This window comes from Schistocerca piceifrons, chromosome 5 (genome assembly GCF_021461385.2).
Source record: "Schistocerca piceifrons isolate TAMUIC-IGC-003096 chromosome 5, iqSchPice1.1, whole genome shotgun sequence".
In the NCBI taxonomy this organism is placed as follows: domain Eukaryota; kingdom Metazoa; phylum Arthropoda; class Insecta; order Orthoptera; family Acrididae; genus Schistocerca; species Schistocerca piceifrons.
Window position 1 is genome coordinate 359,963,533 of NC_060142.1, and position 16,340 is coordinate 359,979,872.

Genomic DNA, 16,340 nt, shown 5'->3' on the forward strand with positions numbered 1-16,340 from the left:
AAAGGCAAATCTTCGTTATAGCATTTTCAGATGTAGAGAAAGTTTTGACCATGTTGACTGGAATACTCTCTTTCAAATTCTAAAGGTGTCAGTGGTGGAATAGAGGATGTGAAATGCTATTAACGATTTGTACAGAAATCAGGTTGAAGATATAAGAGTCAAGGGACATTAAAGGCAAGCAGTGGCAGAGAAAAGAATGAAACAGTGTTGTAACCTATCCCCTGTTTTATTCAGTCTGTACATTGAGCAAGTAGTAAAGGAAAAAATTTGAAGTAGTAATTGTAATCCAGGGGAAGGATATAAAATTCTTGAAATCTGCTGATGACATCGTAAATCTGTCAGAGACAGCAAAGGACCTGGAAAAGCAGTTGAACAGTATGGGAATTGTCTTGAAAGGAGGATGTAAGATGAACAATTCTGAAAGTATTTGTATGTAGTGTAGCCATGTATGGAAGTGAAACGTGGATGATAAACAGTCTAGCAAAGAGGAGAATAGAAGCTTTTGAAATGTGGTGCTCCAGAAGAGTGCTGAATATTAGATGGCTAGTTCACATAACTGATGAGGAGGTACTGAATAGAATTGGGGTGAAAAGAAATTTGTGGCACAACCTGATGATAAGAAGGGATCGGTTGGTAGGACACATACTGAGTCATCAAGGGGTCACCAGTTTGTATTGGAGGGAGGTATGGGGATAAAAATTGTAGAGGGAGACCAAGAGATGAATAGATGAATACAGTAAGCTGGTTCAGAAGGATGTGGGTTGCATTAGTTACTCGGAGACGAAGAGGCTTGCAAGGGATAGAGTAGCATGGAGAGATAGATCAAACCAGTCTTCAGGCTAAAGACCACAATAACAAGAACAAGGTCTGTGATTTACAACTATCCTATTCTCTAGAGGGAACAAAGTGTTGAAGCTGTCAGTTGTATTGTAAGGTGTTGACAATTATGTTTGCATCCATAGGTTATGAAACTTGTGAATCACATCAAGTAAAATTTCATTTTGTAACTACCCATGGGAAAGAATTACCCATGTGTGGATCTCCAAATAAGTAGCAGAATTTTATTTACATTTCTTAGTGACTTACTATATTTGTACTTAATTGTACATAGAATTTTTGATTGTTTGTATTAAATGTCATAGAAACTAATCTTCATAGAGCATTCTTCATTTCAGGGAAAATGTGTGGAACTATTTTACAGCAGTTTGTGCTGACAACTTGCATGTGGCATTATCAATGTCTCCTGCAGGAGATATTCTTCGTAACAGGTGTCGGAACTTCCCTGGGCTTGTCAATAATACTTGCATAGACTGGTTGTTCCCATGGCCACGTCAAGCTTTGGTTGCAGTTGCAAGTGTCTATTTAATGGAGGTAAGTTTATATACTGGTAGAGAAAGTTAATCTGTGTTGAAAAGTAGAATCTAGTGGGTGATCAAAATGCAACAGATATAATGAATAAAATACACACATCAAAAGAAGTTTTGCGTCACCTCCGTGCTGGGAGTTCTGCAACCTGTACGGAAAATTGGAATAGAGATCAACATAAACATCATTTCCGCCCTTTTTATTGATCATGAAAACCAGACATTGCATGTTGTTCTACCATACAGCAAGACCTTCAGAGGTCGCATCTGGATTACTGTACACAGCAGTGCCTCTAATACCATGTAACACTCCCTCTTTCATTGATGCATGCCTGTATTCATTGTAGCATACTATCTGCAAGTTCATCAAGGCACTGTTGGTCCAGATTGTCCCCCTCCTTGATGGTGGTTCGGCGTAGACCACTCAGAGTGGTTGGTGGGTCACGTCGTCCATAAACAGCCCTTTTCAGTCTATCCCAGGCATGTTCAATAGGGTTCATGTCTGGAGAACATGCTGACCACTCTAATTGAGTGATGTCGTTATCCTGAAGGAAGTCATTCACAAGATGTCCATGATGGGAGCACGAATTGTCATCCATGAAGACGAATGCATCCACAGTATGTTGCTGATATGGTTGCACTATTGGTTGGAGGATGGCATTCACGTATCGTACAGCCATTACGGTGCCTTCTCTGACCATCAGCAGCATATGTCGGCCCCAGATAATGCCACCCCAACACAGCAGGGAACCTCCACATTGCTGCACTTGCTTGGACAGTGTGTCTAAGGTGTTCAGCCTGACCGGGTTGCCTCCAAACATGTCTCCGATGATTGTCTGGTTGAAGGCATATGCAACACTCATTGGTAAAGACAACATGTTGCCAATCCTGAGATGTCCATTCAGCATGTTTTTGGGCCCGTCTGCGTGGTGTTTTGGTTGCAAAGATGGACCTCACCATGGATGTCGGGAGTGAAGTTGCGCATCATGCAGCCTATTGCACACAGTTTGAGCCGTAACACGACATCCTGTGGCTACACGAAAAGCATTGTTCAACATGGTGGCGTTGCTGTCAGGGTTCTTCCAAGCCATAATCCATAGGTAGTCATCCACTACAGTAGTAGCCTTTGGGTGGCCTGAGAAAGGCATGTCATCGACAGTTCCTGTCTCTCCGTATGTCCTCCATGTCCAAACAACATCGCTTTGGTTCACTCCGAGACACCTGGACACTTCCCTTGTTGAGAGCCCTTCCTGGCACAAAGTAACAATGCAGACAAGACCAAATCGCTGTATTGACCATCTAGGCATGGTTGAACTACAGATTACACAAGCCATGTATATCGTTCCTGGTGGAATGACTGGAACTGATTGGCTGTCAGATTCCCTTCATCTAATAGGCGCTGCTCACGCATGAGTGTTTACATCTTTGGGTGGGTTTAGTGACGTCTCTGAACAGTCAAAGGGACTGTGTCTGTGATACAATATCCACAGTCAATGTCTACCTTCAGGATGCAAAACCTTTTTTGATGTGTTTATATATGGATACTGTTGTCATTAATGTTGTGAAATTTCCTCATGAATGGTTATAAACATATTGATTTTTTAATTATCAGAAACTATATGACCTCGAAAATGTAGGAAAAGACAGATTGCTACTTACTGTAAAGAATACATGTCAGGTTGCAGATAGGCACAATTAAAAGACACTGACATATAGCTTTTGGGCACAGCCATCATCAATAAAACACACACACACACACACACACACACACACACACACACACGCACAAAAGCAAACCCATCTCACACACGCACACACAACCGACAACTGCAGCAACGCATCATCACGTGGGATGCAAACAGGAACCTGGACTGGGTGGGGAAAGAGAAAGATAAGGAATAGTAGTTTATGGGTGGAGAGAGGGACAAATGTTGTCTGGTGGAGTGTAGACTACCTACAGGTACAGTGTCAGGAGGTTGTGGGGCAGGGAGATGAGGAAAAAATTAGAGGAGTGGGGAAAGAATGTTGGATGCATTGGCAGAGGGCTGCAAATAAATAACTTGGAGATGGGAATGGGGAGGTGATGACAGGAGGTGGAAACTGTTGGGTGGAGGGTATGGGGACAGTATATTACCATAGGTTGAGGCCAAAATAATTACAGAGCAGAGAATGTGTTGTAAGGATACCTCTCATCTGTGCAGCTCAGAAAAGCTCATGGTGGAAGCAGCCATTGAAATCACGTGTGTTATATTCAGCTCCATGCTGTGCCACAGAGTGGTCTTCTTGGCTCTTGGCCACAGTTTGGCAGTGGCCATTCATCCTGGTGCACAGCTGGTTGGTGGTCATACCAGTACAAAACACCACTTTAGGATGGATGGGAAGTATCTTGGGTAGGATGTACCTCATTTCAGGGCTCAGTGATAATTAATCAAATTCCTAAGAGGGAATGTGGTTAATTTGTTCCAGTCTGGGGTGGTAATGGGTGATGAAGAGGCACTCCTTTGTGGCTGGTTCTTGGGGGTTGTGGAAGGATTGGGGGTGTGAGGGGAAATGGCATGGGAGATCTGTCTGCAGACTAGGTCTGGAGGATAGTGCCAATCTGCAAAGGCCTTGGTGAGACCGTCACTATACTGGGAAAGGGAATTCTTGTCACTGAAAATATGCCATGTCTGCATGGCCAGGCTGTGTGGGATGGATTTTTTTGGTGTGAAAGGGGTGATAGTTGTCAAATTGCAGGTATTGTTGGTGGTTGGTGTGTTTAATATGGACACAGGTGTGGATGGAGCCATCAGAAAGCATGAGGTCAATGTGCAGGAAGATGGCATACTGGGTTGAGGAGGACAAGGTGAAGCAGATGGGAGAGAAGGTGTTGAGGTTTTGAAGGAACGAAGACAGGATGTCTTGGTCCTGAGTCCAAATAATGAAGATATCATCAATGAACCTGAACCAAACTAGCGTTTTGGTGTTTTGGGAGGCTAGGAAGGTCTCCTCTAGATATCCCATGGAAAGCTTGGCATACAAGGGTGCCATGTGGGCGCTCATGGCTGTGCCACAGATTTTTCTTTATATACTTTCCCTACAAATAAGAAGTAGTTGTCGATCAGGGTAAAATTAGTAAGGTGTAAGAGGAATCAGATAGTACATTTGGAGACTGAAGGATGTTGGGAAAGGTAGTGTCCAATAGCAGTAAGACCATGGGCGTGAGGGATGTTGGTGTAATGAGAGGTGGCATCAACAGTGATGACTAGGGATCCAAGAGGTAAAGGGGTGGGAATGGAGGAGAGTTTGTAAAGGAAGTGGTTTGTGTCTTTGACATGGGAGGCTAGATTACATGCAATTGGTTGGAGGTGTAGGTCAATGAGGGCTGAAATTCTTTCAGTGGGGCACAATAATCAGCCACAATGGGGCATCCAGGATTGTTGTGTTTGTGGATTTTGGGGAGCATGTAGAAGGTGGGTTGCAGGGTGTGAAAAGGGTGAGGAGGGAAATGGATTCAGGGGAGATGTTCTGGGAAGGGCCTAAGGCTTTAAGCAGGGATTGACGTTTGTGTTGGACTTCTGAGATAGGATCACTATGCAGAGTTTACAGGTGGAGGAGTTCTTCTGCCAGGTAGTCACTGCAATTCATAACAACAGTGGTGGAACCTTTGTCAGAAGGTAGGATGATTTGGTCAGGATTTGTTTTGAGGTTGTACTGAAAGGCTGGTGTTCTGCGGGAGGGACCGGGAGTTGGATGGTGAAGTTAAGTTGGAGGTAAGGAACTTTTTGGCTCTGGATTTGGATTTGATGGAGGTTGCTAGGGAGGATTGGCGGATTCCAGTAACACTGTTGTTAACCTCTTCTCCAAAACCTCAACTCCACAGAAGATTCAGTCCTATCCAAAGGCCTCACCTTTAGTCCTACATCAAAATTTAACCATGCTGGACTTGTCAAAGACGTACTCTCCTTCTCCCAAGCCCAGCAATGGAAGCACACCTTTGGCGCCAATCCCTCCAACCAAAACCACCCAATTCCAACAGTGGACTCTGCCTCTTCTGGTTCATACCACCATCCAACCATGTGCTTCCCCCCCTCCCACCTAACCAATCCCTGGTCACCTTCCAGGAATTCCTTACCTCCAACTTAGCCTCACCATCCTACTCTAGGTTCCTTCCTCAGAACACCAACCTTTTAATACAAGAAAGAGCAGCCATACACAACCTCAAAACAAATCCTGACCTAGTCATCCTACCTGCCAACAAAGGTTCCACCACTGTTGCTATAAATCGCAGTGGTTACCTGGCAGAAGGCCTCTGCCATTAATCTGACTCCTCCACCTCTATATTGCCAGAGTGGTCCCATCTCGGAACTCTCACACAAACTCCAATCCCTGCTTAAAGGCTTAGGCCCTTCCCTGAACATCTTCCCTGAATCCATTTCCCTCCTCACTCCTATGACATCCCACACACCCACCTTCTACATGCCCCCAAAATCCACAAACACAACAATCCAGGATGCCCCATTGTGGCTGGTTATTGTGCTCCCACTGAAAGAATTTTTCCCCATGTTGATCAACACCTCCAACCAATTGCCTGTTATTTAGCTCCCACATCAAAGACACTAAACCATTCCTTCACCAACTCTCCACCATCCCCAACCCTTTACCTCTTGGATCCCTGCTCTTCACTGTTGATGTAACCTCTCCATACAAGAACATCTCTCATGCCCATGGTGTTACTGCTATTGAAAGCTACCTTTCCCAATGTCCTTCTGACTCCAAACCCACTACCTCATTCCTCGTACACCTCATTAACTTTATTTTAATCCACAACTAATTCTCATTTGAACGGAAGGTATATAAACAAATCTGTGGCACAGCCATGGGCACCTGCATGCCACCCTCCTGAGCTGACCTTTTTATGGGCCATCTAGAGGACACCTTCCAGTCTAGTTCAGATTCATTAATGATATCTTCATGATCTGGACTCAGGCCAAGACACCCTTTCTTCATTCCTTCACAACCTCTATACATTCTCTCCCATCCGCTTCACTTGGTCCTTCTCAACCCAGCGTGCCATCTTCCTAAATGTTGACCTCCTCCATTCGCTCCTCTGTCCACATTAAACTCACCAACCACCTGCATTTTGACAGCTATCATTCCTTTCACACCAAAAATTCCTCCCATTTAGCCTGGCTACCAGGAGATCTGCAGTGACAAAAAACTCCCTTACTCAGTGTGCTGAGGGTCTCGCCAAGGCCTTCACAGACAGGCACTATCTCACAGACCTAGACTGCAAACAGATCTCCCATGCCATTTCCCCTCACAACCCCAATCCTCCTATCACCCCCAAGAACCAGCCACAGAGGAGTGTCTAACAACATCTTTCACCAGGCCTTTGATTACCTATCATTGTGCCTTGAAATGAGGGACATACTACCTGAGATACTTCTCACCCTTACTGAAGTGGTGTTCCATCACCCCCCAACCTCCATAATATTCTAGTCCATACCTATACCATTCCCAATCACAATCCCTTGCCACAAGGATTATATCCCCATGGAAGACCCAGGTGCAAAACCTGCCCAATCCACCCAACCAGCACTTCCTATTCCAGGCCTGTCACAGGTTTATCCTACCCCATCATGTGTCGGGCCACCTGTGAAATTAGGCATGTCATTTACCAGCTCTGCTGCAATGACTGCACAGCTTTTTATATTGGTATGACTACCAATTACCTGTCCACCATAATGAATGGTCACTGTCAAACTTTGGCCAAGAGCAAGTAGAACACCTTGTGGCACAGTGTGCAGCTAAACATAACACACCTAATTTCAATGGCTGCTTCACTAGCTGAGCCATCTGGATCCTTCCATCCACCATCAGCTTTTCTGAACTGTGCAGATGGGAGTTTTCATTACAACACATTCTCCACTTCCATAATTATCCCGATATCAATTTACAGTAAAATACTGCCCCCCACCCCCTCCCCACATCCTCCACCAAACAGTTTCCATCCCCTCTGTCCTACCATCTCCTTCCCACTCTCATCTTCCACCCTGCTTATTTGCAGCTCCCTGCCATTGCATCCACCTGTCTTTCCCCACTCCTCTCCTTTTCTGCTCTTTTTTCCCCCACTTCCCCATCCTACAACCTCCTGATGCTGCACCTGTTAGCATCCTAGTCCCTGCATACTCCACCAGACAATGTTCATCTTTCTCTCCCCACCCACACACTACTATCCTTTTCCCTTTCCCGTCCCCCCTAGACTGCTGCTAACATCCCCTCTGATAGTTGCAATCTGGCCCGAGACACTGGAGTTGGCAGTTTTGTGTGTGTGAGACATGCTTGCTGGTGTGTATGTGAATGGTGTGTGTCTCTCTCCTTTACCAATGGAGGCTGTGGCTGAAAGCTTAATGTAAGTGTCTTTTAATAATGCCTGTATGCAACCTGATGTGTCTCCTTTATGGAAAGTAGCAATCTGTCTTTTCTTACATTGTTGATATTCCTACCTGGAGTTCTCATTGTTTGAAACAATATGATACGTGGCATGTATTTCAATCAATAGATTTTGTAGTGAAATATGGGAGTCAATAATTTTTTGTTTATTCATCCACTGTGAGAATTGCACCTCACTTACCACGAGGACATCTCACTATCAGTTTACATTATTTGCCATTTGTACCAACTAGCAAATGTTTGAATATAAATGAAAAATGTGTCTAGGACAATTTCAGCGCACCTTTTGTTTAAAAGTCTACTGTTACATTACTAGTGTATTGTTTTAAGCTACGTATCTTTCTAAATAATTGCCATTGTGATACAGGTACTATTATGTTTGGAATGATTAATATTTCATTTTCTTTTTCTTCCTGTATTGCTCAGTAAAATTCTAAATAAAATTTAACTTGCTCCTGTTGTTTTCAGAAGAAAAAAGTTTTTTTTTTATATTTCCTGGGTTATTATTAACGTTTTTCACCATCAAATCATGCAGGAAGCATGCTGTTATAAGTACCTGATTTTAGCTTCACAAACCACTTTGAAAGAGAACGACAACGGTAAACTAACTTTTCTGTGATGTATACTTATATTTAGTTATGATAAAATATATAACATTATTGTTAATGTAACAAAAAGCTTTGACAATTGTTCCCCTTCCTTAATTTTTGCATGTAAATGAAAATGAAGTTTGCTGGCTTTTGATAACTAGTATGAAAAACAACTCTGTGTGCCCTCAGAATGAAAAAATACCACAGAATTATCGTGAGAACATTGTAGAGCATGCTGTGTATGTGCATCAGACAGTTGTGGAATACACAACAGAATTCCTGCTCACTCTCCGTCGAAGGAATTATGTCACTCCCAAACACTATCTTGACTTCCTCAATACGTACCTTAGATTGCTTGAGGAAAAAAATAATTTCATTCTTGCACAGGTGAGATATCATAGCATTTGGATTACTTAAACAGTTCAGAATTTATGTTAATTTATTTTAATTGAAGTTGCAGTCTAATGGCTCTTAAATTAGTTAAATTATTCAAAAGTCACATTATTTAACCTTAATTGTTCCTTTAATTAAAAGGACAATTCTGATATTGTACTACAGAAATTGTTATCATAATTTGTTAGTTTACAAATTTTTGGCACATTTGTAATAGACAATTGCACATAATTGCTAAGAGTGCAAAAACAGCTGTTTCCCTTTTTTTTATTGTTACTGAACTTTTACAAAGTATAGGTCAAAGATTATAAATGGATCAGTAATGGCATGAATAAATCTGAAACTTGTTGCTTGCATTTATGTTTGATGTCCACAATTTGAAATCTATTTTAGGCAGCATGTCCACTTTCATGATTTAAAAAGAAAGATGTCTACTTCATAGAAAATAGTTGTATGGATTTGTACATTGGTTATTGTTTTCTGTCTGCCCTTTCATTTAGTGATATGTATATTAGAAGTTCATCTTTCTGTAGAAATGTTTTTAGCTGAATTATTTGTTCATTTTGAATAATTTCCCTGAGTATATTTTTCTTTTGCATGGGAACATTAATCATCAATCCTCTTTTCTCTTTGTCTCATGTTCAAGATTAAGCATCTGTTCACAACTTGTAGCTACATTAGAATGTACAATTTCTAGTTGGGCATGTCCAGCTGAACTCATTGATATCTACTGTGCAGTATCTTTCCATCCAGTCACTATGACTATTTAGCTCTCCCTATGTAGTCCATCTGTTTATTCATTCTAATCACTTTCTGTCATTTTTTTTCTGTAAATTTTGCTAGTATCAACAAATTTTCATTTCCCGGGATCACTAAATTGATCAATAGTTGTGCTGTTCGAAACTTTCCTGTCTTAATAACTGCTGTATTATTTATCAGATGTTGTGTCAGGTAATGTTGTGGAAGCTGCACAATATTTCAACAAGGTAGCTGCTCATCATCTTCAGGTGCTTACTCACTTGTTGCTGCAGTGACTCATTACTGATACATATTCTAACTGCTTATTTAATGATGGAGTCCCAGTACATGGAAGTGGGTATCTTGACATGGGACACAGCATGATCCTGGAAAGAGAAAGATCCTTTCATGTGCTTCCATGTACTGCAACTCCATCATTAAAGAAGCTGTCAAAATACGTAATAGAGACATGGGATTTCAACTCAGACTCAGCAAGGCATGGGAAATTGTAGAGATGGTGAGAGCAGTGAGAGAGGTGAGGATATAATGGCTATATCAAGTAACGAAAATTGTGTGGAGACAGAAGATGATCCAAGAAGACTGGAGGAAGGGAATAATTGTCCCAATTTTTAAGAAGGGAAATAGAAAAGAGTGCAAGAACTATTGTGGGATAAAATTGATGAGTCAGTGTGAAAAGATATTTGAGAAAATTTTGGAAGCATGAATTCAGGCAAAATTTGGAGAGATGAGAGAAGAACAACATGGCCTCAGAACAGGAAGGTCCTCAGTGGATCTAATGTTTGCTGTAAGACAACTGCAGGAACAGCATTATGAATATGAAATAGATCTACTAATGACCTTCCTGGACATTGAAAAAGTGTATGATGGTGTACATAGAAGCAAATTGTGGAAAGTTCTGGAGAACAGAGGAGTAGCAAAACAGATTATTTGGAGGATAAGGGAAATGTACCACGGAAGTGTGAGCTGTGTGAAAGTGGGAGGAGAGAGATAAGCTTGAATTGAACAGAAGAATGGCTTGAAGCAGGGAAGTGCACTTTCACCATTACTCTTCATTGTAGTTATGGATGATATAATGAATACAGTAGCACAAGTAATTAGTGAAGGAAAGATGAAAGCTATGGTGTTTGCAGATGATCAAATGATTTGGGGGAATCAGGAGGAGGAAGTACAAGAGCAGTTGTACGTATGGAAATGAACAGTACAGGAATATGGGATGAAATTTAATATAAGTAAGAACAAGACCAAAGGAGAAAGGAACAACTGGAAAACAATTGGTGGTGAATAATTGAGGAGAGAGGAGTGTTTCAAGTACCTAGGAAGCCTGATACAGGAAGATGGAAAAAACAACAGAGAAGTAAACGAGTGCGGAAAGAAAAGCAGAAGCATTTCGGAAAAGTGTCAGAAGTCTGATATGGAGCAAGGATGTACCCCAAATTAGTAACAAGCTTATATACTGGTCATACTATGTCCCAATCCTGACATATGCATCTGAAACCTGGGTTATAAAACGAAGAGAGAAAAGAAAAAGTACAAGCTAGTAAGATGAAATTCTTGAGGAACAGTATTCGAGTGACAAAGATAGACATCTTAAGAAATGAGAGGATCAGAGAGTTAGTGAAGGTGGAACCATTGCAGGAGGAGATAGAGAAATCAAAGCTGAGATGGTATGGGCATGTTAAGCGAATGGAGGAGAAGAGGATACCCAGGAGGATACACAAGATGCAACTGGAAGGAAAGAGACAAGAGGAAAACCAAGAGACAGATGGCTGAAAGGAGTGGAGGAATGCATCCAGAAGAAAGGAGAAGACTGGACCAAGGTGAAGATGGAGAGATAGTGACAAGATAAAAGAAGATGGAGGGGGCTTATGTTCCAAACAGACCCGGCCAGAGGCTGGAAACTGTTCAAGATGATGATAATGGTGATGATGAAGGCTTGGGAACCAGCATTGGCAGTACCAAGACATCATTGGCTTCAAGCAAATGAACCCGAGTCAACACAGACAAAGAATAGGAGTCCACACACTTAAACTAAGTACCAACATTCTGGCCATGCACACTCTGTGATGTGATTTGTGGCCATGTTGCACACACAAAGACTGTGACCTGCTTGTCTGACAGGGGGCACTGGACATTGCTCTGCTCTATGATTCATCTACTATGGCATTACAGCCCCACCCCTTGGTGCCCGCGCTTCTCTAGTGAGTCAGTGTATATGTTGGTGAGCCACTGCAGCAACATGATATAAATGTTGGAAGTGTGACTATAGTCTAACCTAGTTGTAGTAATTTCTTAATGAGCTATGACTATAAAGTTATTACAGCCTCACTTCTTTTCATCTGTCAAACTCTACTGGCGCTTATTACTTCTCATTGTGTGAAAATATTGGACCTTTTGTGGTCAATTATATAAATTCTTATATAGAATAGTTTCATACTCTTTCATTTCGGGTCACTGAATATATCAGTTAGTTTGTTTATCACTTTACAAACAATTCAAATATCTGATAATGGATAAGGACTTTACTCACCTAATTTCAGTTAATTGTGGGGCAAGAACACAGTTTTGAATATTTACATTTATTTATTAAATAAATCATTTTGTTATATCTTGAATTTCCTGCTCTTGGCATATTCATTTACTCAGTCGCTGTTACTGAAGGCCTTCTCTAATGTTAGTAGCTTCTAACAGCCATGGAGCTTTCTGGTAACCCTTAACACAACAAAACTCACAGTATCACTACATTAACATATAGAAATGTTACTGCTTCTCTTTGGCCTTTGCTTTCTCATTTACTCATGCCATAGAAATTCTTTAAACATGTGCACTAAAGTAAATCATAATTTAATCTCACAATTATTCTCTTGCTTCACAGATTGTTGAATGATTTCCATTTCCTAATTATGTCTTGGTGAAATTTATATTACACAAAATTACTGAAATAGTTTCTTTAAATTCAAGTATTACAGACATTTCATTTTACAGACATTGCATTTTTGATTGTGGGGGAATGGAAAAGGCTGCTTCAATAATGAATGAGTCAGTATATGCCCACATATCAGTATCATCCATTAACCATCTATAGTTTTCTGGTTGTGGTATAAGTGTAATTTGCATCTTTGTCTCTCGAGGTACATACTTTTCCTTTCAATTTAATGCCATTCCACTCCTCTTTCTTACCGATCATGCCGATCATGTTACACTTGAATGCTCCACCATTTCCTAATTCAGCTGCTATGTCTGTTGTCTTCAAGTTCCTTTTCAAGCTATTTTGTTATCATTCTTATTTTAGCCATCCTACAAGTCCAAACCATTTCCACCTTATTCTTATGCTTTCACAAAGTGGTTGTACCTGTTGTGTTTTCTTCATTCTTGGCCTTATTTTTTGCCATGTTGCACTTCCTTGCTTGTGTTAAATCAGCCAAAATGATCATCTCATATCTGCACATAGCTCTAGTAGTAGCTGTATAACATTTTTACTTTGCTGGTAAGACACTCAAGTACATTCCTCCTTACAAAACATTCATGTAATTTGTCTCTTGGAGAGCTATCATAGGCGTTTTCTAGAAACAAAAGAACAATATTTATTTCTTTTTCTCAGTATTTTTTCAGTATCATTCTAAAACCAAAAACAAACTCTGTTGTTATCTTGTTATTTCTAAATCCATACTATTCTTCCTGAAGCTCTTATTCAATAATGGTTCATGAATGGGGTTCAGTAATTTTCTCCAACTTATGTCCACGGGACAGGAGTGTAGTTCCTCTATAGATGCCACATTTCCACCTGCTTTCCTTTTTCGAGATTAGTTTAGTGATGTGTTTTGTCCAGTATGCCTACTACATCTACCTTAATTCAGAGATCCAAAAATCTCATTTAAATTAATGGTTCTGCATTATATATGTATATATTTTTTTTATTTTGCACATAAACAGGTGGCAAGCAGTGTCTAGTTTCACTTGTGCAATATTTTTATTGCCAGTATGTATAAAGCAGAAAAAAGTTTGTATTATGGTACTATTCATTACTGCTAGTATCAGTCTAATTTTTACTGCTCTTAATGTGAACTGACTGTTTTAATCATTAATAACACTGTATAAGTCATAAATTTTTTGGTGCTATGATTATATTATAGTAATTTATCTAACTTTCTGTAGTTCATGTATTTAAAATGTTTAACAAAGCTCCAATAAATTTGCTTGCAATGTTTATCAGTTATGGTGAAACAAAGAAAGTGGAACATATGCTGATGCTGCTAATATTTAATATTTTGTTTTCTGGCTTTTGTTAATAAATGAGAAGCACAAAAATGAAACAAATTTGATAAACTGTTGGCTCAAATTTGTGTGAAATGTTTCTGCATTACTTTCAATGCCATAGTGCAGTTGTGGAAAGAATTGAATTTGTTTCAGTGTCAGCGTCTGGAAGTAGGGCTAGATAAAATAAGAGAAGCCCAGGAGCAGCTAGGAGAGCTTAATGCAAAACTAGCTGTACAGGAAGTAGCTGTGTCAGAGAAAACAGCTGCTTGTGAGGCTCTGCTCACAGAAATCAAGGAGGGTAAGTAAACCAAGTTTATTGAAAGGAAATATGACAGTATAATGAAACAGTTATTTAGTTTTGTTTCATAAACTTTATTGTTATTGCAAAACCTAGGTTTTGGTTATAAACTCAATTTTTAGTACACAAATGATCACAGAGATAGCAATAAAGGAAAACATGTAAACTTTTTAATCTGTTTGTTCTTGACTTAAACTATAAAGTTGTCTCTGTTGACGATTTTGACACACTTAAATTTTTATTTACAATAACTATGAATAACGTACACTGGAATAGAGACAGGTAAACAGGAGTTTGTATCATTATCTGAATAAAGACACCCAGGATGATTATTTATTTTTCTATTTAGAGGTTGTATCATTGTCTAAAAGGGTGAATAATTTAAAGGAGTCCACTCATTCAATATCAGATGTGGGGATGCACACATCTGTTTTTTAATTTCTAGTACTTCCAACTGAATGAGCTTTGCACCATCTCTCTCTGTGTGTAGTTCTACATCTAATACATATTTAGTATAAGCAGTGTTCAGCAAAGAATGAATTTGGCTTCTTTAATCTACAGCTTCTGTGGTGTTCTTTGAGCATAGCATACACTGACCTCCCAGTCTGGCCAATATAGTAGGAATGACATTCTTCACAGGTGAGCTTATAAACTCCACCTTTCATGATGCCTGGTTGAAGAAATATCTAGCTAATGTCTCTGAAACATAGAAAGCACAGAAGAACCCTTTGCCTTTAAAATGTTGCTTGTCCTACTAGAAATTTTACATATAAAAGATAACCCCTGTACCATTTCCTTTTGGACATACCCTCATTGTTCTCTGGGTATGGTAGGGATCTGGCTTACTTCGTCAGTGTTTTATTTAGAAGGTTGTCAATAATTTTGGATTGAAATTAATTATTTGTAGCAATATTGTGGTAGTCTTGTTGGGACATCACAATATAAAGGAAATGGTGGAGTGCTGTATGTTTGTAGGATATTGAGAGGAAGTAGTGAAGAATGGGTTGGTAAAGGGATCTTCCGTGTAGATTTTAAATTTATGGATGCTATGTTCTGTCTGTAAGTTTATGTCTAGCGGATTAATGGTAGGGTCTAATAACACCATACTGACCTTTGTGTTGGGAGGATATCAAGAAGAGAGCATCTCATTTCAGGACTTGAGAAAGTCATAGCCTAGGTGGAGTCATTTATTGAGGTGTCCAAGGCATGGATAGCACTAAATGACAAGGGTTGGAAGTGCTTCTGAGGGCTTTTTTTATGGAGCAGATACATTTTCTGTGGATGCCAGACTGTAGAGAAGGGAACTTTTCATGCAGAAGCAGTGGTAGCTGTCAAATTGTATTGTTGCTAAGTGATTGGGTTTATATTGACTGAGATTGGATGTGGGCTTCAGTGAGGGGGGAGGGAGGGGTTTAACAACAAGGAAGATATCTTTGAATCTGGAAAATGATCAGATAAATTTGAATTAAGAAAAGGAGTTAAGCTGTTGCAGGAAGTGGAAGAGCTGTTCTTCACCATGAGTCCAAACCCCAAAGGCATTGTCAGTGTATCTGTACCAAACCAGGGTGCCCATATTCTATACAATGAAGAATGCCTCTTCCATGCAGCCCTTGAAAAAGTTGCCATAGGAAGGTGCTATTCTCGTTACCATAACAGTCTACCTTGATTTGTAAGTCTGGTAGCCAGAGGTGAAGTACTATGGGCAAGAATGAAGTTAGCTAGTGTGACAGTGCACCAAGTTTTAGAAAGAATTTGATGACCATTGGCAGAGGTAATTTGGGGTATGACTGTGAGGCTGTGTGTGCATGTGGGATGTTTGTGTGGAGTGAAGTTGCAATGATAGAAACATGGACAATTCCTATTGAGAGGTGTGTGAAAGTATTTAAGGTGATCTGGGAACTGGTTGGTGTAATTTATGTAGAATTTCACGTGTGATCGGTATGATTGTTGTTTGGCTAAGTCTCTTATACAATCATTGAAGATCTGGAGTCAATTTGTTTGGAGCTGTACCTCAGTCACTAAAACTGAAACCTTTAAAGGATCAATTTGTCATCCACCTGCCAGTCTGCCTGTCTGTCCATCTGTTAGGGCAACTTCTCCTCGGGAATAGGTGGAAGTATCAACTTGAAATGCATGTCTAATACTAAGGTCTATGGTCCCTTGGTGGTGTAAAAACTTTAAGCTACTAAGTCAATGCAATCAAAAGATATGGCCACATATATCCCATATTTTGATACTCACCAGTTC

At 40.2% G+C, this 16,340-nt stretch overlaps 1 protein-coding gene across 1 annotated transcript in view; it reads left to right on the forward strand.

Annotated features, from left to right (window-relative positions):
• LOC124798989 (dynein axonemal heavy chain 10) overlaps positions 1–16,340 on the forward strand; it is a 1,080,466-nt gene that overhangs the window by 676,662 nt on the left and 387,464 nt on the right. Inside the window, exons 34-36 of the mRNA XM_047262526.1 lie at positions 1,176–1,371; positions 8,579–8,776; positions 13,949–14,093. Of these exons, the coding sequence (XP_047118482.1) occupies positions 1,176–1,371; positions 8,579–8,776; positions 13,949–14,093 (539 nt within the window). The remainder of the gene's footprint in view (positions 1–1,175; positions 1,372–8,578; positions 8,777–13,948; positions 14,094–16,340) is intronic.